A 27962-nucleotide genomic window follows, 5' to 3' on the forward strand; every position below is an offset into this window, starting at 1 on the left:
TGCAGATGAGATGTGGAAACGTGTGTCATATTACAGCCTTTATTTGGTATAATTTGGATGATTATGGCTTATAGCTTATGAAACCCCAAAGTCACAATCTCCGGTACCCTTTGCTCAGGGGGTATGGATTAATTAGCTGACTAGAGTGCGACACTTTGAGCCTAGAATATTGAACCTTTTCACAAAATTCTAATTTTAAGTTGCATTACTAAAATAAATGAACTTTTGCACAATATTCTAATTTTTCGAGTTTCACCTGTACTCAGCGATCCTGGCCACGACCAATGTATTCCCGTTCTCTAAAGACACCCATCTACATTAGTTACCGGTTGTCCAAACCCACATATTTTTTTATTTTATTTTATTTTTAAAACATTTTTATTCAGTTTCCAGATTAACACTTCAAGAAGCATGAGGAATATATTGACAAGTACAGTTGTCAGAAATACAAAAATGCACAAAATATCCATTTAACATAGTCAAGTGTAAGTTACGTTAAATCCCTCAACCCCCTACCCTCCCCCCACCCCTAAACCCCTTTTTCCATCTGGTTACAGCTAGCACTCCATATTCTAATTTATTTAATGACATCTTTTCAACATTTCAGATCCCTACTCAACCTTTTAAATTCCCTAAAGTTCCTTGTAAGTTCCTAACCAAGTACCATTCTGTAAATTTGAAATTATTCATAAGCATGTGGATCTCTTCTGCAGACAAACACTTGGCAATATAAATATTCCACTTTTCTAAAAATCTGGAGGACTTATGGTTTTTATGCCCTTCTGCCTCCAGTTGATCCATCAATAAAAAGTGTCTCATTTGATTTTGAAATTCTGCCTCGGATGGTATTTGGAGAGACAACCAGTTGCGCAGTAAGCATCTTAGAGCCACTAGTAACGCTCCATCCACTAGCCCTGGGATCTTAAGATTTTCTGGGAAGACATGGAATAAAAGTACTCCTGGATCACAGGGCAAAACCAACTTCCAGGTGTCCTTCACCCACGACAAGACCCACTCCCAGAATAAATGGACCTTTGGACATAGCCAAATACAATGATCAAGGGTAGCTTTTGGAGCGTCACATTTAGGGCATACAGTCAGTCTGTCCTTATTGTCACTTGAGCCAGGGATGTTAAAGGCATAGATAGCTCTGTGAATTAATTTAACCCTCCATCCCTCGCACGCTACTGCCTTCCTAGTTCGCTTCAACCCATGCATGATTTTATCATTACGGTCATCTTCTTCACCTATTAACGTCTTCCATCCCCTACATAGTTGGCCAAATGTTTTATCATTCTCTCTATCTCTCAAATACTTGTATATCTCCGACAGTGACAATCTGTCTAAGCAGGATATCAAATCTATTTGCTGTAAATTCTCGGCTAACGTCTCTCGATCTGCTTTTACAAAAGTGAATGAGCTCATAATACTGAAGCTCATGACCCTTTGGAATTACACATTTTTCCTGAAGTTCCTGAAAAGTCAGATGTCTAGAATCACTATCATGAAGAGTATGTCTAAGCACCTTGACACCCTTATCTTTCCAAGTATTAAATAGTTTATTTTGGCTACCCATTGCGAAATCAGGATGGTTCCAGAGTGGCATAAATTTAGACGCTAAAAAGGATAAGTTATACAGCTTCCTCACCTCCTTCCAAGTAATTATTGTGTCCCTCACTGTCACTGCCGATTTAACGCTTACTGGTAGGGATGCCAATTTAGTGTGCAAGAGCGCCCCTAGATCCCAACCCTGGGCTAATTCCCCTTCCAGTTTAGTGTTTGAGTAATGGGAAGTCTGTGCCAGCCAATCTTTGCAATGTCTGAAGAGACTTGCTAAGTTATATCTACGTATATCTGGAAAGCTCACTCCACCGTTCTCTACAGGTAAGAATGATGTTTTTAAGGCTACTCTTGCCCTTTTATTTGACCACACAAAACGAGAGAAAGCGCCATTAAGTTCTTTTATGTTCTTATGTCGGATCAAAATAGGTAGAGTCTGCATGGGGTATAGTAATTTCGGGAAACTGACCATTTTTATCAAATGGCATTTGCCTAAAAGCGATATAGGAAGACTCTGCCACCTATTTAATTCTTGAGTAATTTGCTTTATAAGGGGCGTGTAGTTTAGATTGTAAAGTGAGTGGGTTGAGTGACCGATTTTAATTCCTAAGTATGTGATATAGTGTTTGGCAATTGTAATTGGATACTCTTGTATAACCTTCGGTCTCCTTGGATCTGGGGGCCCAATGTACAGCAATTCGCATTTACTAGTGTTAACTTTGAAACCAGACGCCTTCCCAAAGTCTTCTATTGCTTCCATTATTTTGCTGATGTCTTTCTGTGGATTAGCTAAAAAGAGAATTATGTCATCCGCAAAAAGAGATATTTTCACCTCCTGCGTTCCTATCTGAATCCGCTGATTTTAGTATCCACCAACTTTCACACTTGCGTTGTTGTTTTCCGGTATTGAGGATCTCAAAACTGGGAAAATAAACCTTCCCGTTTAGTCCTAATGCATTCTGACTGGAAAGAGATCCGTTCGGGATGTCTTCTGTTCCGTCAGCATTCCGTTTTGTGACCGGACACACAATCGCAGCTTGCAGCAGTCATAGAAACGGAACAAACCGGATCAGTCACTAAAAACAATGTCAATGGTGATGGATCCGTTTTTTAGGATCCTAAAAAAACAGGATCCATCACCCATTGACTTTCAATGTATTTAGTGACGGATCCGTTTTTTTATTTCACACAACTGCATCCTAACGGAACTGATGCATCCTGATTAGCAAACTCAAAACTGATCCGTTTAATTCTGATTTTGAGATCCTCTGCCGGATCTCAATACCGGAATTAACAACGCAAGTGTGAAGCGGGCCTAATTTCTGTGCTACCGCGGTAGGAATGATGGATGATGTGGATTTTAACAGGGCAGCATTTGTTTCCTGGAAGATGGGCTTTGCCATACAAGTGTGACAACGGGCTATTACCGATCTGTTGTCACACTTGTCCGTTATCGGGCTATTACCGATCCGTTCAAAGGGAGAACCAGTAGCTGAGAGAGTATCCATCCAACATCCATAGTAACTACCAATCACAACCATACTAAAAGCAAGCACATTATACGAAGTTAGAATATGAACTGGTTACAGGAAAACAAATATATTTATAAGGAAAAAAAGTACCGGTATGTCTGGTATAGAAAATGTAGGTACGTTTTTTACTTTATAAATATGTGAGCAGGATGATATTCTGTGGTGGAATAACACTCTGCAGACTGCAGGAAAGAAGGCTTTCCAATAATATTTTATGGGGCAGCTATTTAGAGGGAAATATAGAACAGGGGGATATTCTCTCTAAATATCCATTTCCTATAGCATAAAAGCCTGGTAGATACCGGGACAGACCTCACGAGAGTCTAAGGCCTCTTTCACACTGTGTTGCGTGTGAGTGCGTTGCAGGAAAATGCGTGATTTTTCCGCGCGAGTGCCAAGCGGTTTAATGCGTTTTGCGCGCACGTGAGAAAAATCGGCATGTTTGGTACCCAGACCCGAACTTCTTCACAGAAGTTTGGGTTAGGTGTTGTGTGAATGTTATTATTTTCCCTTATAACATGGTTATAAGAGAAAATAATAGCATTCTTAATACAGAATGCTTAGTAAATTAGGGATGAAGGGGTTAAAAAAATGAAATAATTAAACTCGCCTCATCCACTTGTTCGCGCAGCCCAGCTTGTCTTCTTTCTTCTTTGAGGACCTGGGAGGGAAAGGACCTTTTGGTGACGTTACTGCGCTCATCACATGGTCCATTACCATGGTGATGGACCATGTGATGAGCACAGTGACGTCACCAAAGGTCCTTTTCCTACCAGGTCATCAAAGAAGAAGAAAGAAAACGAGCCGGGCAGTGCGAACAAGTGGATTAGGGGAGTTTAATAAATGTATGTATTTTTTAACCCCTCCATCCCTATTTTACTAGGCATTCTGTATTAAGAATGCTATTTTCCCTTATAACCATGTTATAAGGGAAAATAATAAAGATCGGGTCCCCATCCCGATCATCTCCTAGCAACCATGCGTGAAAATCGCACCGCATCCGCACTTGCTTGCGATTTTCACGCAGCCCCATTCACTTCTATGGGGCCTGCGTTGCGTGAAAAACGCACAATATAGAGCTTGCTACAATTTTCACGCAACGCTCAGGTGTGCGTGAAAACCACAGCTCAAGTGCACAGCCCCATAGAAATGAATGGGACCGGATTCAGTGCGGGTGCAATGCGTTTACCTCATGCATTGCACCCGCGCGGAAAACTCTACCGTGTGAAAGGGGCCTAAAAGTGATTCTGGGAACAACCTTTTTAGGAGGCTGCTATTTAAAGGATAACTGTCATATTTTCACTCAAAATTAAATTTTCATATATGTTGTTGCTGCTGTGGTGATAATCTATAATCGCTAATTATTGTGTTCACATACCACTTATTTAATAAGATTCCATCCATAGCAACCGCTTCTGACTATCTTCTCAAGATGGCCGCCGATGCCCTTACCCTGAGGCTAAGACCTCCCTCCCTAACTACCCAGAATTCATTCGGCTCATCTCGGGAACGCGCAGCCTTACCCCAGCCAATAGGCTTTCTCCAGACTTAAACACGCCCTCTTCCTCCTGATTAGTGTTAATCGCGAATATCGGCAGTATCCCAGTCCGACGGGAGCGCGCACGGAGCGTTCTGGACTGCCCACTACTACGTCCTCTGTCTTCTGTATATTAGAAGATTGGAGACGGAGGACACCTAGCAACGCTGTTTTAGCCGCATCACTGAAATGCCTGGGGAGGAAAGAACATGCCTATACAAAAGTATTAACTAGGGAACGAAGGTCAACTTAGTCAGACCAACCCAATTACATAAAAAAAAAGACAGTTACCCTTTAAGAAGTTCTCTGATGTATCTCATGGATTCAAGTTTTGGAGTGCCGTTTATAAGTTTTCATCCAAAATGTTAAATGTCTTACAAAAGTAGATGTAGAAATTCTACATCTGGAACTACAGCTCCTTTTTTTATGTCTTTATTAGTGTGAAATCATAAAAAAAACTTTACGGCCTAAAATTTATTGCCGTTGGTTTTAATGACTTGCGTTCTGTTTTGACCTATAGAAGTTTAACATGATGGTTGCTGATATTTTAGGCGATTTATTATAGACCAGTAAAATACATGATCCTTCCTTATTTAACCCAAAGATATTACCTAAACCACCTTTCATGGATTCCACGGGTTTCAGAAAACCAATGTCAAGGTTTTTTTGTATAAATTGCTGTTACTTTATAGATTGCCCCCAAAACTAAACTTTTTTTTTTCCTTTTTAACAGGACATTCGTGCCGACTGCTGACCAAGAATATGGGCCTGATTGTTATAAATGAAGGATCGCTAGATGTGAGTATAATTAGCTGCGCTGGGACGCAGTGTTTTTGTTGTATCAAGTACAGACTTTGCTTTTCTTCTGTTATTTGTCTGGAGCTTGTTTGGCTTTTTGAGATGAAATAAGCGATAAAACTTCATTATGTCAAAGTTGGCCTGTCCTTGTGGGATCTGTAGCTCCGTTATGTGGTTGGAGAAAGGCACACATCCAGCATATTCCGTGTTTGCCAGATCCCTCTGCAGATGGTTGTGTTGTGCTTTTTATTTTATTTTTTGATGAAATGTTAGGATGGATTATATTGAGGCATTGATGTCTGTTACTAGGCTACTGCATGGTCACTGAATCTTAAACTGGTTGTGTGGTTTATAAAACTTGCTATTATTTTTTTAATGGGTCACTTCATCATTTTTTAACCACATATTAGCAACCCATATGTGAATATTTATATATATAAAAAAAATAGAGCAGCACTCCAGTATGGTGAAAATAGAAAACTGTTTATTCACCCAGTAGTGACGCAACGTTTCGGCTCCAACATGAAGCCTTTCTCAAGCGCTTGAGAAAGGCTTCATGTTGGAGCTGAAACGTTGCGTCACTACTGGGTGAATAAACGTTTTTCTTTTTTCACCATACTGAGTGCTGCTCTATTTTTTATTATCCTGGGACGCTTTTCCTATTGGAGCTTGCACCCACTTTTCAAATTAAAAGGTTGCTGCTGCCATTCATTGCATGTATATGTGTGTGTGTGTGTGTGTGTGTATATATATAGACTATATTATTTATAAAAATAGTTTCGTTTTTTGGATATAACTTTGACATATCGCTTCATGCATACTAAGGCTACTTTCACACTTGCGTTAGGAGCGGATCCGTCTGGTGTCTGCACAGACGGATCCGCTCCTATAATGCAAACGCTTGCATCCGTTCAGAACGGATCCGTTTGCATAACCATGAACAAAAAAAAAAAATATATATTTTTTTTTTCATGATAATGCAAACGGATCCGTTCAGACTTTACATTGAAAGTCAATGGGGGACGGATCCGTTTGAAAATTGAGCCATACTGTGTCATCTTCAAACGGATCCGTCCCCATTGACTTCCATTATAAGTCTGGACGGATCCGCTCGCCTCCGCACGGCCAGGCGGACACCCGAACACTGCAAGCAGCGTTCAGGTGTCCGCTCACTGAGCGGAGCGGAGGCTGAGCGCTGGCAGGCGGATGCATTCTCAGTGGATCCGCCTCCATTGAGAATGCATCAGGGCTGGACGGCTGCGTTCGGGACCGCTCGTGAGCTCCTTCAAACGGAGCTCACGAGCGGACACCTGAACGCAGGTGTGAAAGTAGCCTAAGTCTTGTCTAGGCTCTTTAATTTACTCTCTGTTTCGACCTTTAGTACAGCAAAGATTCTCACTTAAAGGGGTTGTCCGAGATTTTTTTAAGGGTACTTTAACACTAGCGTTATTCTTTTCCGGCATTGAGTGCCGTCCTAGGGGCTCAATACCGGAAAAGAACTGATCAGTTTTAGCCCCATGCATTCTGAATGGAGAGCAAATTCATTCAGGATGTCTTCAGTTCAGTCTTTTTGACTTTTCAGGACGGAGATGATACCACAGCATGCTGCGGTTTTATCTCAGTCCAAAATTCCAGAACACATGCCGGATTCGGAATTTCTTTCCATTGACATGTGCAGTACGCAGCCCTGCAGGGTGAGCGAATGTGAGGTCACAGAGGTAGTTAATAAACCGAGGGTTGCTCTTGGTACTCACAGTTTATAGAAGACCCTGGGCAGGCGTACAGCAGTGATGGAGAGGCTGGCACATGGATCCTCTGGGGCACTCTCTGTGTATAGGGACCAGGCCAGGTGGTAGATGAGGTGCCCTGGGTGTTGTAGGTTTAATGTGCCGGTGGCAAGATCCCTTTAAGTTCGTGACGCCAGTGTCGGTAACTGTGGCACACCAATTTCTTGTAGTAATAATTGAGGAACACACGTTGCAGTGAATCAAAACTTCCTTTTACTGAACAGTTTAACTATTTGCAGTCTTTGGTCAATTCCAGATGTAAAAGGTTGTGACAGGCAGGCTTTACATCAAATGGCAGGCAATGTTCTTGCAAGATACTCAGAGGGCTAAACACTTACAGAACAGGCTGCACTTTTCCTCAGAATCCTGTCTCTTTGGCTACTTTCACACTTGCGTTCGGAGCGGATCCGTCTGGTGTCTGCACAGACGGATCCGCTCCTATAATGCAAACGATGGGATCCGTTCAGAACGGATCCGTCTGCATTATATTTCAGAAAAAAATTCGAAGTCTGAAAGTTAGTCAGACGGATCCGTCCTGACTTTGCATTGAAAGTCAATGGGGGACGGATCCGTTTGAAATTGCACCATATTGTGTCAACTTCAAACGGATCCGTCCCCATTGACTTACATTGTAAGTCTGGACGGATCCGTTTGGCTCCGTACGGCCGGGCGGACACCCGAACGCTGCAAGCTGCGTTCGGATGTCCGCCTGCTGAGCGGAACAGAGGCCAAACTGAGGCATTCTGAGCGGATCCGCATCCACTCAGAATGCATTGGGGCTGTACGGATGCGTTCGGGGCCGCTTGTGAGAGCCATCAAACGGAACCCCGAACGCAAATGTGAAAGTAGGTCTCCAAGGCCCGTATGCCCTATTGCTGGCTTTATCTTTGGTTAGGGAAAACTTCCTCTTGTATATGTCTCCTTGCTGTGAATATATCCTTCTGCCCTTCAGCTCTCTGTTTGGCTGAAATAAACTCTGCTCTGCACTGTACCTTTGTAGGAACTTGGTTTTCTCAGGAGGCTGCTTCTTCTCCTGGTGGCAAGCTAGAAGCCTGGGCTATCTAGCTGCATGTCAGAAGCTGCTTCTCAGCTCTCTCCTGGCTGAAGTGACTCTTGGCTTCTGACTACACACTCCTCTCTGGTCTGGACCTGGCTATTTATACTAGGGGGTTCCCTAGCTCCCTCTAATGTCTAGGAGGAGGAACTACACCCCTAACAGGCCTGGTACACAGGAGATAACATAAATAACATGACAATTCACATTAAAATGCAATATAAAATACAATGACCATGTTCCACAGGAGGTGGAGAACAACGTGACCCAATTGACCCTTGTGTAGTGCCCACCCTTACGTAGTGGGACACTACACATGCATTAATGCCGGATCCGGCCCCGAGTGTGCCGGCAAAACTGATCCGGTATTGTGGTCTCCGCATGCTCAGAGTCCTCAGACCGCAAAAAATGTGAAAAAAATAAATGCCGGATCCGTTTTTCCGGATGACACCGGAGAAACGGATCCGGCATTTCAATGCATTTGTCAGACGGATCAGGATCTGTCAGTTTGCATGCGTTTTGACGAATCCGGCAGGCAGTTCCGGCGACGGAACTGCCTGCCGCAAGTGTGAAAGTACCCTAACTAATGAACTATCCTCCAGATAGGTCATCAGTATCTGATCGGTGGGGGTCCGACACTCAGAACCCCAGCAGACCAGCTGTTTGAGAAGGCATCGGCACTCGCAGTAGGCCCGCAGTCCTCTCTGTGCTGTACATTGTAAAGCGGCTATGCTTGGTATCGCGCTCAGCCCCATTCACCTCAATACGGCTCAGCTGTGCCTAGGCCATGTGACCAATGAACTTGACAGCACATGGCCTAGGCAAAGCTGCAAGAAGACCGCAGCGCTACTGCTACTACACACCTGGCCGTTGCATCCGACTGTGAACCCGCAATTTCGAATTCAATGAACGCTGGAACAGCCTGCCAGAAGCGTTCTCCTGAGATTTGACCATTGCCTTCTCTCTCCACCCTTTGAGAGCGAACACATGTTCGACCAAGCAGGTGGAGTAGCAGACGGCTCATTCAGCCTACCACCCATCTTCCCTGTTTGTTCAGTGCCTGTACAGGGCTAGCTGTAGTGATATGCATTTGTGTCATTTTTACACTCGTTACTGCTGTTCAGTGCTCATATGTAGGTTAACTGAACTCCCAGAATGCAAATTAAGTGAAAGTTCAATTTGCTTTTCGATGTATTTTTTGTCTACCAGTAAGCAGTTGTGTTGGTGGGTAGTGATGCTGAGTGCGATACAGAATGAGAACTGTCCAGTGCTGAGACTGGTGTGCCGCTTCCTCTTCCATTGCCACTTGTCCAGACCATGGTTTATTCTTTGTGGTTTCACAGAGTAAATATTCCAGAGATCGACTGGTGAGTTTTCAAGGACAAGTCAGAAATGATTAGGGTAAAGGCACATCACCCAACACTCTTAACATGATTTAAGGAGAACACTGCACAGAGTTCCTTTCTGTAGAGAAATGAGAAAACAATGTGTATGGTTCACTCTGTAAACTCTGTCTTTTAAAGGCGGACGTCAGGGCATTGAGCTTTTTCAGTAATCATATTAAACCTTGTCCTGAAATAGCTGCCCCAGGAGGACCCAGTGGAGTGCAGTATAGTTTACTGATGGTAGGGACTTTTTTATACAATTTATCCTTTAAGTTCTGGATTCCTCCACAGTTTTATGCACATATAAATAGTTCATATGATATACAGGACTTTTCTTACTGAACCTGGTTGTTCATGGATGTAAACCCAGCCATGTTGGACAGGCCATGAGTTGAAGCTTATCAGTGTAGATATGTTTGCCATGTAGGCATTGCAATAGGGTATTCTGGTTAGTAGAAGTCCTTTGGATAAGGGGGATAACTATTAGATCGGTTGGGGTCCTATTGCTGTGTCCTGCAGCCTACCTCAAATGAACGGAGCGGCCGATCGCACATTCATGTGGCTACTCTATTCATTTCTATGAGAATTCCAGACATAACCGAGCGCTGTACTCTATCTCCAGAATTCCTATAGAAATGAATGGAGCAGCCACATGCATGTGCGACTGGCTGTTCTGTACATTTCAGGGGGCTGCAGGAGATACAGGGCCCCGTTTCTTGTGATCGTGGCGGTAGGACCCCAACAGATCTAATAGTTATGCCATATCCTGTGAATTGGGGATAACTTCTACCAACCGGTATACCCTTTAAGTGATCATCAGAAATCATCTCGTCTATGTAGATAATTTAGAAGACTTTACTCTCCTTGCAACCCCTTAACGCTACTCAAGTACATGTACGTCGTTATGCATTAAGGAGTTCATTCAGAATGGTGGTGGTTATTCATGCAGTAAAATCAATGCTGCAGTCTCACACAATCACATTATTTGGTTTTCTTTTACTCAATACTGCAAAAAATTATCACAATGATCACACCCTTAAATATACAGTACAAATATTTTGATTAGAATTATTATATGGGGGATGCTTATCCATTGTAATTACTATTCAAACCGATGCTGTGGAGTCTGTAAGGACTCTTATTTTGCTATCTTTCATAAAATGAAATAGGGTTGTTGCGGGTATCGAAATTTTGATACCCAATCGATACTTTTGTCCCGGTATCGATACGATAACGGGATTTAAATTTTTTTGATACTGGGCTGCGCAGTCTAGTATCACAGAACATGAGCGCACTGCTGTCGGCACACTCATGTTCTCTCAGCAGCACAGGGGAGAAGGAAGCAGTCCTCCCTCCCCCCCTGTGCTGCTGCTGGCACCAATGATAGGACTTTTCCTGGGTCCAGACTTTAAGTTACCAAGCTACACAGAGCAGCGCCCAGAGATGTCCCAGCATTTACTATTAGTCCTGGGCGCCGCTCCGTTCGCCCGCAGTGCCCCATTACTATCGGAGCAATGGGGAGGAGACATCAGCTTCTCTCCTGGGCGTTCCTTCTCCCTGCGCTGCGCTGCGATTGGACAGCACTACAGCTAGGGAGAAGGAACGCCCAGGAGAGAAGCTGATGTCTCCTCCCCATTGCTCCGATAGTAATTAGCATATGGAGCAGGAGACAGTAATGGGACACAGCGGGCGAACGGAGCGGCGCCCAGGAATAAGTGCTGGGACATCTCTGGGCGCCGCTATGTGTAGCCTAATACTTAAAGTCTGGACCCATATAAGGTCGCCTTTAACACATAATACAGGAGGCGGGTACCGGCAGCAGAATCACATTGCCGGCACCCTGCCTCTGACAGGGAGCTGCGAACAGCGGCAGTTAACCCCTCAGGTGGAGCACCTGAGGGGATAACTGCCGCTGATCTGCCACTACCCGCCTCCTGTATTAAGGGCTAATTATCATTGGTGGCGCAGTGCGCTCGCCCCTCTCAACCCCCCAGTATTAAAATCATTGGTGGCAGGGTCCCCTCCTCTTCATTGGTGGTGCAGTGGCAGCGTCTGATCGGAACCCCAGCAGTGTAATCCTGGGGCTCTGATCGGTTACCATGGCAGCCAGGACGCTACTGAAGCCCTGGCTGCCATAGTAACATCCCTGCTGCTGTGTGTACTATGTACAGGGCAGCAGGGAGAGTGTGAGGTCCTATTCACCCTAATAGAGCTCTATTGGGGTGAATAGGACAAGGGATTAGAAGATCCCAGGTTCTGGCCCCTAAGGGGGAAAATAGTTATTAAATAAAAAGTGTAAAAAAAAAATTACAAGAAACCCACTAAAATATGAAGTATAAATCACCCCCTTTCCCAATTTCACATATAAAATATATAAACTATAAATAAACATTTCGCATATCGCCACGTCAGAAAAGTCCAAGCTATTAAAATAAAAAAATCTATGCGGTGAACGCCAGAACAGAAAGAATAAATAAATAAAAACTGTGATTCGCCATTTTTTTAAATGCGGAATGCACGTGGCTTTTTTGCTTTATTTTTTTTCGCGTGGTATAGAGTATCGCAATACTTTTTTTTTATGGTATCAAAATCGAATCAAAAATTTGGTATCGCAACAACTCTAAAATGAAATAATGAAGAGTGAGTTCAAATATAAGATTCAATATATAATTTTATTCTCCAAGGGCAAAATTAGAAACCAAAATTGTAGATTCCTAGGAACAAGTGGAGAAATGGAAGATATTATGACTGCAGAATGTGACTACACAGAGTTGTTTGTAGTCTGTAACCATGGAGACACACAGGGGCAAATTTTGTAATATCATGTGAAGACTAATCCAGTGTGGCTCGCTTCACGTTGGGGAGTGGCTTAGTGGTAAATAAGTTTGTGACTTATCAGAAATGTGGTATGGCTTAAGATGCAGTAACATGCGCCAAAGAAAGCCAACTAATAACTGGTGTAAAGGCTATGGACACCTTTTGGGGGCAATTTTATTTTTATCATTGCAATCTACACATTTTCCACTAAAAAAATCATTTTTTCAATTGGTCTTTATTTTAAAAAATTCAGTTTTCCCTGTACAGTATTTAGCTATGAGTGTTTATGAGCTATCAGCAGTTCAGAGATGAGAGCTACAGATCCGGTTGTCAGAGCTGCTGATGGCATCCACTGTAAAAGGAGAGCCTGCCGGTCTGCAAATACACAGAAACTGAAGGCTTTACAGGAAAAACTGTTTAATAACAACCAATTGAAAAACTGATTTAATAATAAAAAATTAAAAAAATGCCCCCCTCCCACCAAAGGTTTCCATAGCCTTTAACCCCTTGGTGACCACCAATAACGCCTTTTCACGGCAGTCACTAAAGGGCTTTAAGGCTTTTCACAGCGGCCCAGTCTAAGCGCTTCACGGGAGTCCGGACCGACAGGAGCACAAATCCGGGCTGTTTAACCCCTTTAATGCCCCAGGCAATGGCCCCCACTGCATGTAAGCAGTGACAGAGTGTCAATGTGTGTATAGCAGGCTGGGACCTGGTATAGGCCCCAAGCCTGCCTTGAGTGTTCTCCAGCAGCCCCTCAATGTCAGTAGAGCAACGACATTAAAATGCAGTGCAATAGAAGGATAGTGCATTGTATTTTAGAAGCAAATAAAAGATTGTCTGTTATCTTGCCCATGTGAGATGAAGTGGTTAAAAAAAAAAAGTATTTAAAATATTGTCATTTTAAAAAATTCCAATAAAGATTTTTTTCCATAAAAAAAAAATGGGTCCGCTCCGTACAGTATTCTAACAAAGTTTTATGCGAATCTACTTCGGATGTTTCATCTAAAGTCTATTCACTCATCCCTAGTTATAAGCATCTGTCAGAATGGCCGACCATATTAAACCAGGCCTACTACCTATTAGGGTTGATCATGCAGGGTGAAACAACCCCTCTCTTATTGAAATCTGTGGGTCCATTTTTAAGAAATCTGCAGTTTATTTCTCTTACTAATGTTTTATTTCACCACTGCCTTTCCCCTTGAGCTCCTCCTTCCTTCCCTTTAGGACCAGGCATCCATACGGTCTTCTTTGTATTGTAACATACAGTACGTTAATATTGTAATGTATCATAAAACAGTTCTGTATGACGCAGCAGTGCAGCCTAAACGTCATGTGTCAAGGATTTGTATTTTTACTATACTTTTTTCTCTTGCAGACAACTCGTGAAATTTTAAGCCATCACTGTAGTAATCTTGGAGACTCTCTCAGGAAAGAGAATGATTTTGCTTTAATTATCGATGGCAAATCCCTGAAGTACGCGTTGACATTTGGAGTTAGACAGTATTTCCTTGACCTTGCTCTGTCCTGTAAAGCTGTGATTTGCTGCAGGTAACAACAGGTTATAACGGTAGCTCATTTCATTTATGTATTTTTGTTCTGTGTGTATTTCTTAGATATACTGCTCTTCTTAGTAGACAATAAGCCTTCTGTAGAGTCTTGCACTTTTAATCAGACAACTCTCCCATCTATATAGATCATGACCATTGCCTTCATTTTATTTTTTCCACCTTAGCGTTTTTTGCAGTACATTTCACTGCCACTGCTCAAATGCTTAAAGTGTAATTGCCGTTTCAGTTTATTTTGTTAATATGGTGTTAGGACACAGTTGTGAAACATTTTTGTAATCTACTTTATTATGGAAAGATGTTTGTTTTAGAAAACCGGGTGTAAAGAGTCTTCTTGGCTAAGGAGAGTCTGTCTTCAGTGTTTTACTGAGCGCTGAAGATGCCTGTGTCTAACATGCAGAGGCTTCTAGCTTCCTTGCTGGTAAATTGGTGGTGTGGATGTCAAATTTAGTCCATACCATTGTCCTAAAGTGGTCCTTCACTTGGGAGAGACTTTTGATTTATCATAGCGACATAGCAAAAGTTTTGATCGATATCTGTCCTAGTCCTGAGAACCCCACTGATTGCTAGAACGAGGAGACAGAATTGCTCATGTAGCGCACTCCTCCTCCTCCTCCTCGCTGAAGTAGACTGAATCCAGACAGGCTCAGAGACTATGCAAATTTGTGGGATGGAGAAAGTAGTAGAGCAAACTAAATAACCTGCTACAGGACTTTAGTGAGTTTTATTTTATTTTACTAATTATTATATTTTATGCTTTACATAAAGGGTGTCTCCTCTTCAGAAATCTGAGGTGGTAGAAATGGTGAAAAAACAAGTGAAAGTCATCACCCTGGCTATTGGTGATGGAGCAAATGATGTCAGCATGATCCAGACTGCACACGTTGGTGTTGGGATAAGTGGTAATGAAGGACTTCAAGCTGCAAACTCATCTGACTACTCCATAGCACAGGTAGTGTCTTAGACAAGTCATTGACTCCCTAAACTATTTTGTATGTTATGCAAGCTTAAATGGGGTTTCCAACATTGATATTGATGATCTATCCTCAGGATAGGTCATAAATATCAGATTGGTAAGGGTTCAACACCCAGGACGTCCACCGGTCAGCTGTTTTAAGAGGCTTTAGTGCTCCAGTGTGTGCCACAGCCTCTGTTTAGGCCAATGATGGCACATTCGTGGTCTGGTGGCCAAGGTGTAGCTTTGTCCCATTCAATTGAAATGGCCAGAGGTGCAATACCAATCATGGCCTCTATCCAGGATGTCACTGGAGCTCCTTGGCCTCCTCACATAGCTGACCATGGGGGGATATCAGGTGTTGCTGCCCCTGCCCCCTCCAATCTAATATTGAGAACCTATCCCAAGTATAGATCATTAATATCAGAATCTCAGAAAACCCTTTAACGCATACCTATTACTTCTTGTGACTTTTCAGAATAGTGTCATTTGTTAATGTATGAGTAAATAACACTATAACCTAGCCATTATATGATGTGTATCCTGCACTTTTATCCCCTTCCCCCTCTAAAAGTTTCATCTCTCATGGTCCATTTTCCTCAGCTCAGGTCCAGTGTAGCTACTTTAATGTCTCCTACACCCTGAGCCTAAAGAATAAGTCTTTATGACCTCTTAGTAATTTAAAGATAAGGGTTATTAGATGACAGAACTAAATATATATATTTTTTTTAAAGGCCAATTGAAAAAATGATTTTTTTAGCCACAAATAAGTAACATGCAATCATTTAAAAAAAAAAAAATAGCCTCTGATGGGTGTACATTGCCTTTAACTGCTGTCAGTACAAACCTATATTTTGTGTAGCTTTTCTCTGGAGTTTTACTGTGAAGTGTTCTCTGCATTAAGCTAACCGACAGGGATGCCTGAAGTCAACCACTAAGTTTAATGATTGGCTGATGGGTCCTGCTCCTATAGAGTCCCACCTACCAGTCATGTTTTCAGGATTTCCTTAGTATTGAGCAGGTGATATCATTGGTGTCAGTGTATCAGTAGTAGTACTCACCACAGGTATTCATTCTGTGGGATATTCCCAAATCATGACCAGCTCGTGGGCCTGAGGACAGGAGTTGAAGAACCCTGCTACAGAGATCACTTCTCAGCAGTCATCTCATTATCATCACAAACAGAGTTACAATGACCGCATCTATATATAGATAATCCCGGATCCACCATTCATAATATATACACCTACCATTCACAATATGTGTTGGTCACAGCCTATTTACACCCTCCCTGCACAATGACCTCTGCGCACATAATTTCCGGAAAACTATCCTGTATTTGTGCCAATAGACCGGGTGGCTGCTGTAAAGCCAATCTCTAAATGCATTTTATTGCAGCTCAGGCAAGATAGCTGCCCTCATAATGACCTTCAGAAAATACAATTTTTAATCTACAATCAGAAAATAAAAACAGACCAGAAAAAAAAGGAATGTTCGTCAATATCAGATTTTTTTTTTTTTGTAAAAATAGGTGACACATTCCTTATAAGCCATTCATTCACCTTTTCTTCTCTCTTGGGTTTGTGGGTTGTTGTATAGTAACGATCGTTGTGTTGTTTGAATGATTTATCTTTTATGTTTTTCTTACAGTTTAAATACCTGAAAAACCTATTACTGGTCCACGGTGCTTGGAATTACAACAGAGTGTCCAAGTGCATTTTGTACTGTTTCTACAAGAATATCGTGCTGTATATTATTGAGGTGAGCACCATAAAAATGATGTCACACTGATGCTTTAGCATTATTTGAATTTTGTTCCATAATTGACCTGTCTGTGTCTGGCCCCCAGGGGACCATAAAGGTTAATGCTTGTTGTAGTCTTTTTATTACTGTTCATGTGTTCAAATCCCAGAAGTCCTTCATTTCAATTGAAAAAAAATAAATAAAGGTAACCATAAAAGTGCATGTACGCCCTTAACTCAATATGATTTTACTTGTCCCCCCTAATCTAAATATTGTAGGTTAATATTCTGTTCTGGTTAATCTATTAAATTATCATTGTGGTGGTTGGAGCTCATCAGACATGACTTATTCTGATGCTTCTCGGGATAGGTCATCAGTATTAGGCTAGGTCTACACGACGACATTTGTCGCGCGACAGATAGGGCACAACTACACTGCAACATTTGTAGCGCAACATTTTGTTGCACCAATGTCCCGCAACAATTTTTATAATGGCAGTCTATGGTGTCGCACTGCAACATGCTGCGACTGCGACACAACAGTAGCAGAAAAATCCATCTCAAATGGAGTTTCTGCGACTGTTGCGTCGCAGCATGTTGCAGTGCGACACCATAGACTGCCATTATAAAAATTGTCGCACGACATCAGTGCAGCAAAATGTCGCGCAACAAATGTCGTCGTGTAAACCTAACCATAAAACGGTCGGGTGGGGGTGGGGGGGATTGTCCGACACCCGGCACTCCCAAAGATCAGCTATTTGGGGCAGGCACTGGAAACGAAATGGCGGACAGGGCTGGAAGCCGATGGACCAATCTACTGTGTAGTGGCCATGCCGGCGTAGTGCAGTTGAGCTCCCATTCACTTGACTGGTCCGACCACTATAAAGATATTGGGAAATGAGACCTCACATAGGAAACTGACTAAGACGTCTGGCTGGGGTTCACTTTTTCTGTCCCCCTGATTGCACTTCGAGGGGGCTTTAATAAGTACACTTGTACCCTGTAGAGCAATTCTGTGCATTTTAAACACCTAGCTTATAAAGTAGCCTATAGGCCTGTGATGGCTAACCTCCGGCACTCCAGATGTGGTAAAACTACAACTCCCAAGATGCACACTTGCTTGGCTGTTCTCAGAACAACACAGAAATTAATGGTGCATGCTGGGAGTCGTAGTTACACCACAGCTGGAGTGCCGGAGGTTAGCCATCACTGCCATAGATGATCCATTCCACATTGGGACACACTTCTTAATACTCTTAGACGTGATAAAACTAGTAGACAGACTGAAACTGCACCAAATTTGAAACGCACAGAATGATGGCTTTGGTTTGACTCGCTAGGCTGTGTCCATATTTTGGTCTACAAACCATGGCTATGTAAAATACCGATACCTTCCGCGTACATTCTGCATTTTTCTCTCTCCCACTATTTTCATCAACATTACAGGACCTGTTTTATAATTGGTCCCACAGATCCGCCAAAAATACGGATGTGTGCAAGAGACCCATAGAGACAAATGGATCCGTGTGCTGTCCGCAAAAATGCAGATAGCACATGTATGAAAACTACAGTTGTGTGCATGAGGTCTAATGCTACCTCACAACTAGGTACAGTACTTTACCCCAGTATTTTGCGCACAAAAAAAGTATCGTACACTTAAAATAAATTTGCGACCTCGCCACCTTTTTCTAGACACTTTTTTTCAAATTGTTGATGAAGGTGCACAAATGTTCTGGCCGACGTGTATTCCACAATTTGCGCAGAATTTTATACATACTGCTCAGTAAGTGCCCCCAGTGTATTGGTGTCGAAGTATTGTGCACGCGTTACCGCTCTTCTCTACCCCCAGGCCATTTAACAGATGATCTGTTTGGCCGTCAGATGTTAATGATTTCTCACTGTCTTTTTATGGCCATAAAGAAAACAGATTTAACGTAATTCCGAGGCATTTTGATGATTTCCGAGTTAGCCATCTTCTGCCAAGTAAAACAAGTTTTGCAGATGTTGACAGGGCCAGTGCTGGGAGAGAGAAGGCAGAGAGTCCATCCAGGAATTTGTGGAGCAGAGACAACTGGCTGCTCTGCCTCTTGTCTTTGGCTTGTTGTTTTGTGCTGAGCAGGCGTGGGAGCAGCAACTTACTGACTGTTTGTACGCCGCTATTTAATATGCAGAAATGCTGCACCAGAAAAGTGGCTCTGGGGGGTTGGACTGCTACGCCCCTCTTGTGCCTTGCAAATACCATCTAAGAGACTGTGCTCAGTTTGAGTGGCAGCTTGCAGGAAAAATAAGCCTTGATGTTAAAAAAATAAATAAAAGGTTGTCCCCGAAAAAGCAATGGACGTATGCAGAGCTGTCTACAAAGTGACTCTAGTGTAGTCAGCAATAGAATATCAGCGTATCACTGACCTCTGTGTAGATAATCTATCCATATGGGCAGACTGACATAACTTATTGATATATGGAATTTGATATATATATATGGTGCGTATGTATATACTGTCTGTGTGTGTGTAAGGCAAGATCTCAATTTGTAACTTTTAAAAAAAAAAATTTTTTTTGGAGTACAGTCTTAAGTAAAAATACACAGACCTACAATATGTTTCTTAATAGACAAAGCGGTGATCAGCTCACCTGTGGAATCATGGACAGGTAGAAGGGATCTGGACCCTTTATTCAGTGTGATTACAAAGTACACCGCTTATGCGTTTCGACCTGCTGTAGGTCTTAATCATTGCATAAAAGTGGGTTACAATGAAAGGTTAAAAAGAGTTATATTTTCCACTAAGCTGACAGTAATGATGATATGGTATTATCAAGAATTGGTGGCTTTTTAGGTGGACAATACACCTGTTTCACACGCACGGTACAAGTGGACGCATCACGGACAGGCTCGTATATAGCGCCCCTGGCTTACATAAGCAATACGTAGAGAACGAGTGGGGCTGTGGCTGACGGATGAGATAACATATGATATATTTGCAGTCCACAAAGATGTCTTCAGTGGAGCACACACAAATCGGGTGTAATAGGGGTGCAAACCTTCAAAAAGCCCGGACCCAGACCTCCTGTTCAGCAAATAGTCTCATTCAGGGACTAATATGTTGCTTGTGTAATGGGTGAATACATCTCACATTAGATTTTTGGATTTACTGGAGTGCTGCTTCAGGTCTGCACAAGGGCTGTAGACATAAGATAGAATAGTTGATCAGTGTGTCCTTCTAGGAATCCCTCAGCAGCAGTGGTGTTCCCTGTGTGTGCACTGAGAAAATGTCTGATTTTTCCCTCTCCCCCTTTGCTTAGATGTAGCAGTATTGGGGGGGGGTTGTTGGAATAGAGCTGGTGTTGGTAATGGTGAAAGAACTGTTTTGTCCTAAGCGGCTATTCTTCAGGAAGCCAGCTTGGGTATATATTGATAAATGGTGAATTTGTAGCAATTCATGCTTCCATAATGTGGCTAAATGAAGCGTTCACTGTGACAAAGCGCAGGACATTGTTTCTAAAATTCATTTGTACGGCATGTCATGCACTCTTTGTATCACCAGCGGGGAAGTGCTCCCCCTCCGCTCATTCCTTTAATCCTTTCCTTGCTGGCCAACATCTAACTTGCTGGGTCAGTTGTATTCTGAATTATTGCCGGTTTATTACCAATAATTTACGGGACGCTCATCTACATCTATGTATTGAGGATCGTTCACTTATGTTGATTGTCTACTACGATTAGTAATCTACAAGAGATCTTCTACTCTTAATCTGCAAAACAGTTGTTGGTTTAAAGTGAATTGGGAATGCTAATAATTATTGCTAGGAATAATGCTAATCCTCTAGGAAACACCTCGCAAGTTAGTTTTCACGTTCATTTGTTTTCACGTATGTAGCAGAGTTGTGGGGGTGTGTGTGAGGTTCCTTTTTATATGGGTAAATTTCTGCCTGGTATAGAGTGCCAGTGAATGATATACCAAGTCGGTCGGCGCTCTTTCAACCCCTTACGGACCCAGCCGTTTCTTTTTTCTTTTGCCTTCTAGTCATATCTTTTTTTTTCTTTTTTTTCTTTATATATATATATATGTATCAACATTTTTATACTTTTTAATGGCATTAATTAGTGGTTCAGATAGTGTATTGAGAAACTGTGAAAGAAATTAAAGGGATGGAATGGTTTTATTTTTTTTACAGCATTTACAGTATGGTAAAAATGAAATGATAGCTTTATTCTGTCAGTACAATTACAGGGATGCCAAATCTATAGTTTAGTTTAAAAAAAAAAGTTTTTGTTTTTTTTAAGGCCTGAGATGATTTTATCACTTTTACTATAAACTGCAATACTTTTTAATTGCACTGTATAGTGATTTTACAGGAATGTTATTACATCCTGCAATAGGGCCACTAGCCCCTCCGACTGCTATGACAACCATTCGGCACCATGCAACTTTGTTGTAGCTCTCCCGCGGTCTACCTGTGCAGGTACTGCAGTCATTATGCACCTTCCACAATGTTTAGAGCAGGCGTCACTCTCGCAACCAGTGATGTATGGATATCACATCTCAATGCGATATCGCGTCTTGTAAGCTCTTGAAAAAGTTGATTATACTTGTCAAGTGTCAAGATATGAATTTCTAAAATTGTACACGTACGCCATTGGTCGTGTTAAAGACTTTTACACTGGCAGATAATTGCCTGAACAATCAGATCATTCATGCACCTGTTCATTTACGTTATTGAAGGCAGCACCTTTCCTGTCTACACAGGAAGATATGCTGCCAACAAAAGATCATATTTCTTCAGGCATAGAAGATCCAGTTAGGCTACATCCACATCTGTTCCATCATAGAAACAGAATGCCAAAATAACAAGTGCAGAACTTCAGCCAGCAAACACATGTCTAGTCATTTATTGGCTGATCAGCAGGCCTTTTACATGGGGTACCAATCAAAAAGGAGTGGTAATTTCTGCCCATGTAAAACGCCTTTTATTTGTCACAAGTTTTTTTTATTATTTTTTTTATCCTAGATGTAATCTAAGTTTGTAGGTAAATCTTATATATCGTTAGCTCATTATCACATTCTTAATTGTAATATAAGGAAAATTTAAGGATCTCATCCCGCACAATCACAGCTCATGTAAGTGACCTCATTTATGTGAGGAAGTGTTCAAATGGTTTCTACCTTTCCCTGTTGTGTCACCTTTATGGCTGCAATCAGGTGACTGAATTTCTCACGGGGAGTATGACTTCTGGTGAAACTTTCTTACCACTCATTTGAACTGAGGAAGCCATTTTACCAAAACCTCTTCAAGAGTTCTTAACAGATCCATTTGATTTTGACTTAATGTGAATTTTTGAAGATCTTCATAATACGAGACCCCTTGCACATCATGTTTAGGAAGTCCACTTTCTTGTGCAGTCCTTCTTTTGATCAAAAAAGATGGATGGGAGAGCGGACGTTGAAAGTAGGGCCGTAGTGGTTTTAGGCATGACTGGGCTTGACATAGACCTCTACGCATGAACAATTTTACAGTCGCTATTGGTTGTATATTTAATTAGATGTCCATGTGTAAAAATGCAGTTATGATATTACAGCTCGGAAACTAAATCTCAACATCGTGCAAGTTATAGTATGGGTAAAATAACGGCTCAACATCAGTTAGGTCTCCAGCAACTCGGCTTAAAATCTTCAAAGCTTTATTGTTGGCACAAAAAAGCACATAAATCCAAAGAGGTGCAGAGTTACAGCCAATGCGTTTCAGACACATTCATTCTGTCCTTAGTCATGGCATGGTTTTCGTTTATTTGTAAAATAACAGCCCAAGATGTCTGTTTAAAGGGGTTATCTGACCCCTGAAATGCCCCCCTCCATATGCCCAGGCCTCTCACATACAATGTACTTAACTCCCTCGGGGCCCATTTCAGGGGTCGGCTAACCCCTTTAAGAAGAGGTTTTCCAGTTGTTGGTAAGGAAACAAAAAGAGAGCCACAAATTCTATAAAAAAAAAAGCAATATTCACCTCTTCAATCCAATGCCGATCCAGCACAAATGCTCCAGAGGACTTTGTTTCTATGCTGCCAATGATGAAGTGCATCTTGACCATTGCAGCCAGTCTCTTACTACTGGCAAAGTGTGAACAAAGACTGGCAGGCTACAGCTGGAGCATTGTAGAGTTAAATGGGTTGTTTCTGGGACTTTGATGGAAGAATATGCCTTCAAAGTCAGATAGATGCGGGTCCCACTTCTGAGAACCACACCTAGCGTATCTCGAAAACGGGCCCCTGAAAATAAATGAGTGCATGTGTGGCGTGCTCTGCATTAATTTCTATGGGAGTTCCAAGATAGCCGAGCCAGCGCTCAGCTATTTTCTCCCATAGAAAGGAGGTCGTCCACGCATACACAGCTCCTCTTCGCTAACTTAAGGGTCCCTTTCTGGAGATAGTTATGGCTAGTTTCAAAGCTCCCATTGACATGAATAGAGAGCCGGGTGCTCTCTCATTCATTTTCGGCAGCCCATTTTAGAGATAGATGTGGTTCTGAGAGGTGGAACCCACATCTATCTGACATTGGTGGTATATCCTAGCTATATGCCAGCGATGTCTCAGATGAGACGACCCCTTTTAGTTTTGCTTTATTTGATTACATTTGAAGCTCCTTTTTATCAACTACACAACCCCTTTAAAATCTATTATCTGAGTGTTAATGAGATGTAGAAGGGTCAGAGTATGTATTTTTTCTTATTCATGGATGAGATGAATTAAGTTTTTGTTTTTTTTCCCCCCAGATTTGGTTTGCCTTTATGAATGGGTTTTCTGGACAAATCCTCTTTGAACGATGGTGCATTGGTCTCTACAATGTGGTAGGTTTCAGGCTACCTGTATTGGCATTTGCTGGATTATGACAAAGCTGTTGTTAAGTTGAGATGTTTTCTTTGCCTTTAGATGTTCACAGCACTTCCCCCCCTGACTCTTGGAATATTTGAAAGATCCTGTCGCAAAGAGAATATGTTAAAGTACCCAGAGTTATACAAGACTTCGCAGAAGGCTCTTGACTTTAATACTAAAGTAAGTGCAATTCTACTTGTAAGTAAGGCTCATCTAAGCATTAGTAGTTGGTGAGCAGGGCAGTCAGTAACTTGGGTGCAGGTAATACAAAAACACCTAAAGTAAATATTAATATACAGCACCATATTAATTACCGGTAGTTGCCAGATATATGGGGGCCACATTGCATCCAGGTATTTCACAGTGAAGGTTGTCTGTATCCCTGGTGGTCTAGGGCAGTAACCGGTTTAATGCCTGTATTCATGTTGACACCAACACCTTTACTGCCATAGGCCACCAGGGTTGCTTGCATGAATACATTTAATGCCCTAGACCAGTGTTCCTCAACGCCAGTCCTCAGGGCCCACCTGCTGGACATGCTCTCAGAATTTTCTTAGTATCGAGCAGGTTATGTAATTGGTGTCAATGCATCAGGATTTACCACAGGTATTCATTCTGTGAGATATTCTCACATCCTGACTGACATGTGGGCCCTGACGACTGAAGTTGAGGAACACTGGTCTAGGGCATTAAATGTAAGCATCCCTGGTGGCCTGTGGCAGTAAAGGTGTTTGTATCAACATCCCTGATGATGTGGTGTTAATGGCAGTATATCTGGTTGTCTAGGACAGGCGTGTGGTTCATTGTAAGATTCTTAGTGAAGAGCGGTGAAAGAGTTAATGCATACCTTAGATCCAGTGGGTGACTTTCCAGGATCCAGCGCTTTGTCCTGCTGTAAAAGTGGTCCGTTTCCTCCCTGCACTGATTATGGAGATGAGCGGATAGAGAGGGCTGTGCAGTTCTAATTTTATGGCTGCACAGTTTTCTCTAGGTTTCAGTAGAGTGTCTGCATGATCATTAAGGGATAACTCAGGGGGTCTGTATGTGAGCAAGGATATAACCGCCAGGACCACCAATAATATTTATCTGTAATCTGTGGGGAACTCTGTGTTAAGTGCATAATGCTCATGGAAATCAATTCAACATACCAGGTCCTCCAGAAAGAGATCTTGATAGCCACATTCTTGCTCATGGGTGGAGGTGCAAAATAAGGGAATACATACACATTTCTCCTGACGTGTAGTACTCGGGGTAGAAAGGCCTTGCTGGTATTACCATTGGTACTGCATAGCCTGTAATAAGAGAACGGGAGGCCAGAGGAATGTTTGCCACCAATTTACTGTAATCATTTACATATCTGCCCGAGGTAAAACTGCAGGCCAAGTTTTGCAGAAAACCAACATTTCTATCTGGGTGCATTAGGTTTTTTTTGTTTTGTTTTTTTATAATGACACATTGCAGTTAGATTTATATTGGTGGCCACAGGAATCATTTGATACTCGTACTGCAATTTATTGAGCAACATATTAGAGACTTCATAAAATGTACATACCCAGAGCGGGCACTGTGCAGACACTGACTAAGCAGGGAATGCTGATCAGTTTTAGCTCAGAAGCCAGCAGAATTGGGAATGGAACAGAATCCATGAATAGGAGTGGAAAGTGAACAAATGCTGTACATTTGGGATCTGTATTGAATTTTATAGAATCAGATATATAAATATCTACATTAAATGTCATTTATCTCTCTGGTCTATTGTATTTAATAATTGTACATAGATTTATAGGAAATCAGAGACGTTCCTTGACCGTGGTGTAAAATACCAAACCATGTGTGTAATCTCATACATCTTTACCTGATGGTTCCTTTAGGGAATGTGACACGGGGCAGTTGTCAGATAGTCGGAGGAGTGGAAGTCATCCTGTTACGTGGGAAGAGAGCAGAACCATTTGATGATTTATCTCTCGCTCTGTCAGATAAAACGTATAGTATAGAGCTCACCTGCTTCCGCTCCGAAGGGCCTCCAGACTATAGGTCTCAGATACGTGAAGTCAAAAGTTGAAAAATAGAACATTCCAGCACATTAAAAAATTAAGCAAAAAATCTAAGAATTGATGGTATAGAGTGCATTATACCTTATAATATACACCCGTAGCTGCTGGAGAAGGAAAATTGGGAGCTTCGATTAACCCTATAGTGAATAACTGCTTCCAAAAGAGAAACCAGTGGACACATGGAATCCGCACCAGCACCTAGCCTACATCTATTTTGCCTCCTGGTACCACTAAAGGTGGCCATACATGTTAGACTATTGCGGGTGCTGTGATTTCAAATTCCCAGTGGGTTTGTTCTCAAGGAAGATAAGCCGGCACCATAGTTGTCTGGCAGCTGATTTATTCTCCTTTTCCTACAGAGAATCAACACGTGCATGCCAGGCCGAGCCCAGTGTGCATGTGTTGGAGGGGCCGGGAAGATGTAGTGACATGACCATAGCACACACAGGACTAAGCAGTTTTGCAGTTGTTGGGACTTTAGAACTGCCTTACAGTAAATTCTGCAGGAAGATTTCAGGCTTGTCCCAGTTTGTTTGAGGTTTCTCTGAGGTTAAGTGGATGTGCAGTACTACTCCTTTATTACTTCAGATAATAGTCCAAGATCCTGGTAACAGGTTCCCTTTAGCATCTGTCAGCAGATTTGTACCTATGACACTGGCTGACCTGTTACATGTGCACTTGGCAGCTGAAGACATCTGTGTTGGCCCCATGTTCATATGTGCCCTCATTGCTGAGAAAAATAATGTTTTAGTATATGCAAATGAGCCTCTAGGAGCAACGAGGGCGTTACCATTACACTTAGAGGCTCTTCTCTCTCTACAACTGCCGCGCCCTCCGCACTTTGGATCACGGGGCCAAGTTTGATGTTTTAAACTGCCTGGCCCTGTCAATCAAAGTGCACAGAGCGCAGAGCCTTTATGAGTAATGGCAACAACCCCTGCCTATTTTAAAACATAACATTTCTCAGTAATGCGGTCACATATGAACATGGGACCTACACAGATGTCTTCAGCTGCCAGGGGCACATGTAACAGGTCAGCCAGTGTCATAGGGACAAATCTGCTGACAGATGCCCTTTTAAAAGGGGTTATCCGAGCCTGTCAATGCCCCACCCCCCAATATGCCTGGGTCCCTCACACTGATTCTACTTACCTGGCTCCCCGCGTTGCTCCTGGTCCCCACATGGCTGCTGCAGCTTCGTCTCGTGCGCGGATTAAAATATATGATGTTGGGGGGTGATTGGGTTGCGGGTGACGCTAGGGAGGCTTGTCCCAGTCTGCCATTGGCTGCAAACCCCCGCCCCCCCCCCCCCCCCTGGACCGGATATTTTCATCCGCGTAAGGGGAGAAGTGGCGACCAAGACCAGGCTCGGATAACCCCTTTAAGACATAAATCAGCACAAAATGCTGGTCTTAAAATCGCCATGGTGCTAAAAGGTGGGGATTCTCTTAAGTCACAAAATATTAGGTAAACTCTCTGCTCCCATAGATTACTCGCCCTGCCATTGTGTCCTGTAGACCGTGCCCATGTGGACTGTACAATGGCTCTTTTCCCGAGGCAAACGCAGCCGTCTGCAGTAGTCAAATGTAACCTGTCCGTTTGGATGTCATGCCTTATGTATTTGTCATTATGTGTGCTAATGGATTACCGAGCACTGACGGAATAAAGAGAAGATGAGGAGAAGCGTGTTCGGCATTGTCATTACGCCGGGCCGCCTATTTTCTGTTATTAGCGCGATTACTTCTCCTAACACATTTCACATTTGAGACCTAAGAAAGGAAATCGCTTCGATTTGATCAAACTCAGACTGGGGATTTCATGGTCGGCATTTAGGAAGTAAAAGAATTCATGTAGAACAATTTACCGTGAACACAAATCCTGTATACTCTGGGTGAAAAAATAAAAGGGAGAAGCAAGGAAGTGACAAAAAGCACCTCGGCATTTATTTTACTGCTTTATTATAAGAAATTACCAACAGTTTTTTATTGATTCTTATGTATTCTCCTATTTGTTTATTTTATTAATTTTTTTATGTTATTTTTCTTTTCTCTTTTTTCCGCTGGAAGCTTGCAGCAGAGCAAGCAAGAATTAGTCTTTGCGTTGTCCTGAAAACACAAATCTATCTTACTTATTCCAATGGGCCAAAGCTTCAGAGCATGCAATTTTCTGCTTCGATGTTATGCTGAAAAAATTAAAGTATTATATTGCTTATGTTGGCATTCATAACTTAGATTTTTCTAGCGTTACACACTTGCTATGGCTGGAAAAAAAGCGAAAGAGAAGAAAAAGTATTTTATGTGAAAGTGAT

The 27962-nt window shown here is 42.3% G+C and overlaps 1 protein-coding gene across 4 annotated transcripts in view; it reads left to right on the forward strand.

Moving 5' to 3' along the window:
- The window catches only part of ATP8A1 (ATPase phospholipid transporting 8A1), a 209591-nt gene that overhangs the window by 151268 nt on the left and 30361 nt on the right, over positions 1–27962 (forward strand). For 3 of the 4 annotated variants that reach the window (XM_040418921.1, XM_040418922.1, XM_040418924.1), the window contains 6 exons: positions 5363–5427; positions 13849–14021; positions 14807–14990; positions 16644–16754; positions 23501–23575; positions 23658–23780. In XM_040418921.1, coding sequence (XP_040274855.1) covers positions 5363–5427; positions 13849–14021; positions 14807–14990; positions 16644–16754; positions 23501–23575; positions 23658–23780 — 731 coding nt within the window. The remainder of the gene's footprint in view (positions 1–5362; positions 5428–13848; positions 14022–14806; positions 14991–16643; positions 16755–23500; positions 23576–23657; positions 23781–27962) is intronic. The other variant, XM_040418923.1, reaches the window with a different exon arrangement.

Source organism: Bufo bufo, chromosome 2 (genome assembly GCF_905171765.1).
Source record: "Bufo bufo chromosome 2, aBufBuf1.1, whole genome shotgun sequence".
NCBI lineage: Eukaryota > Metazoa > Chordata > Amphibia > Anura > Bufonidae > Bufo > Bufo bufo.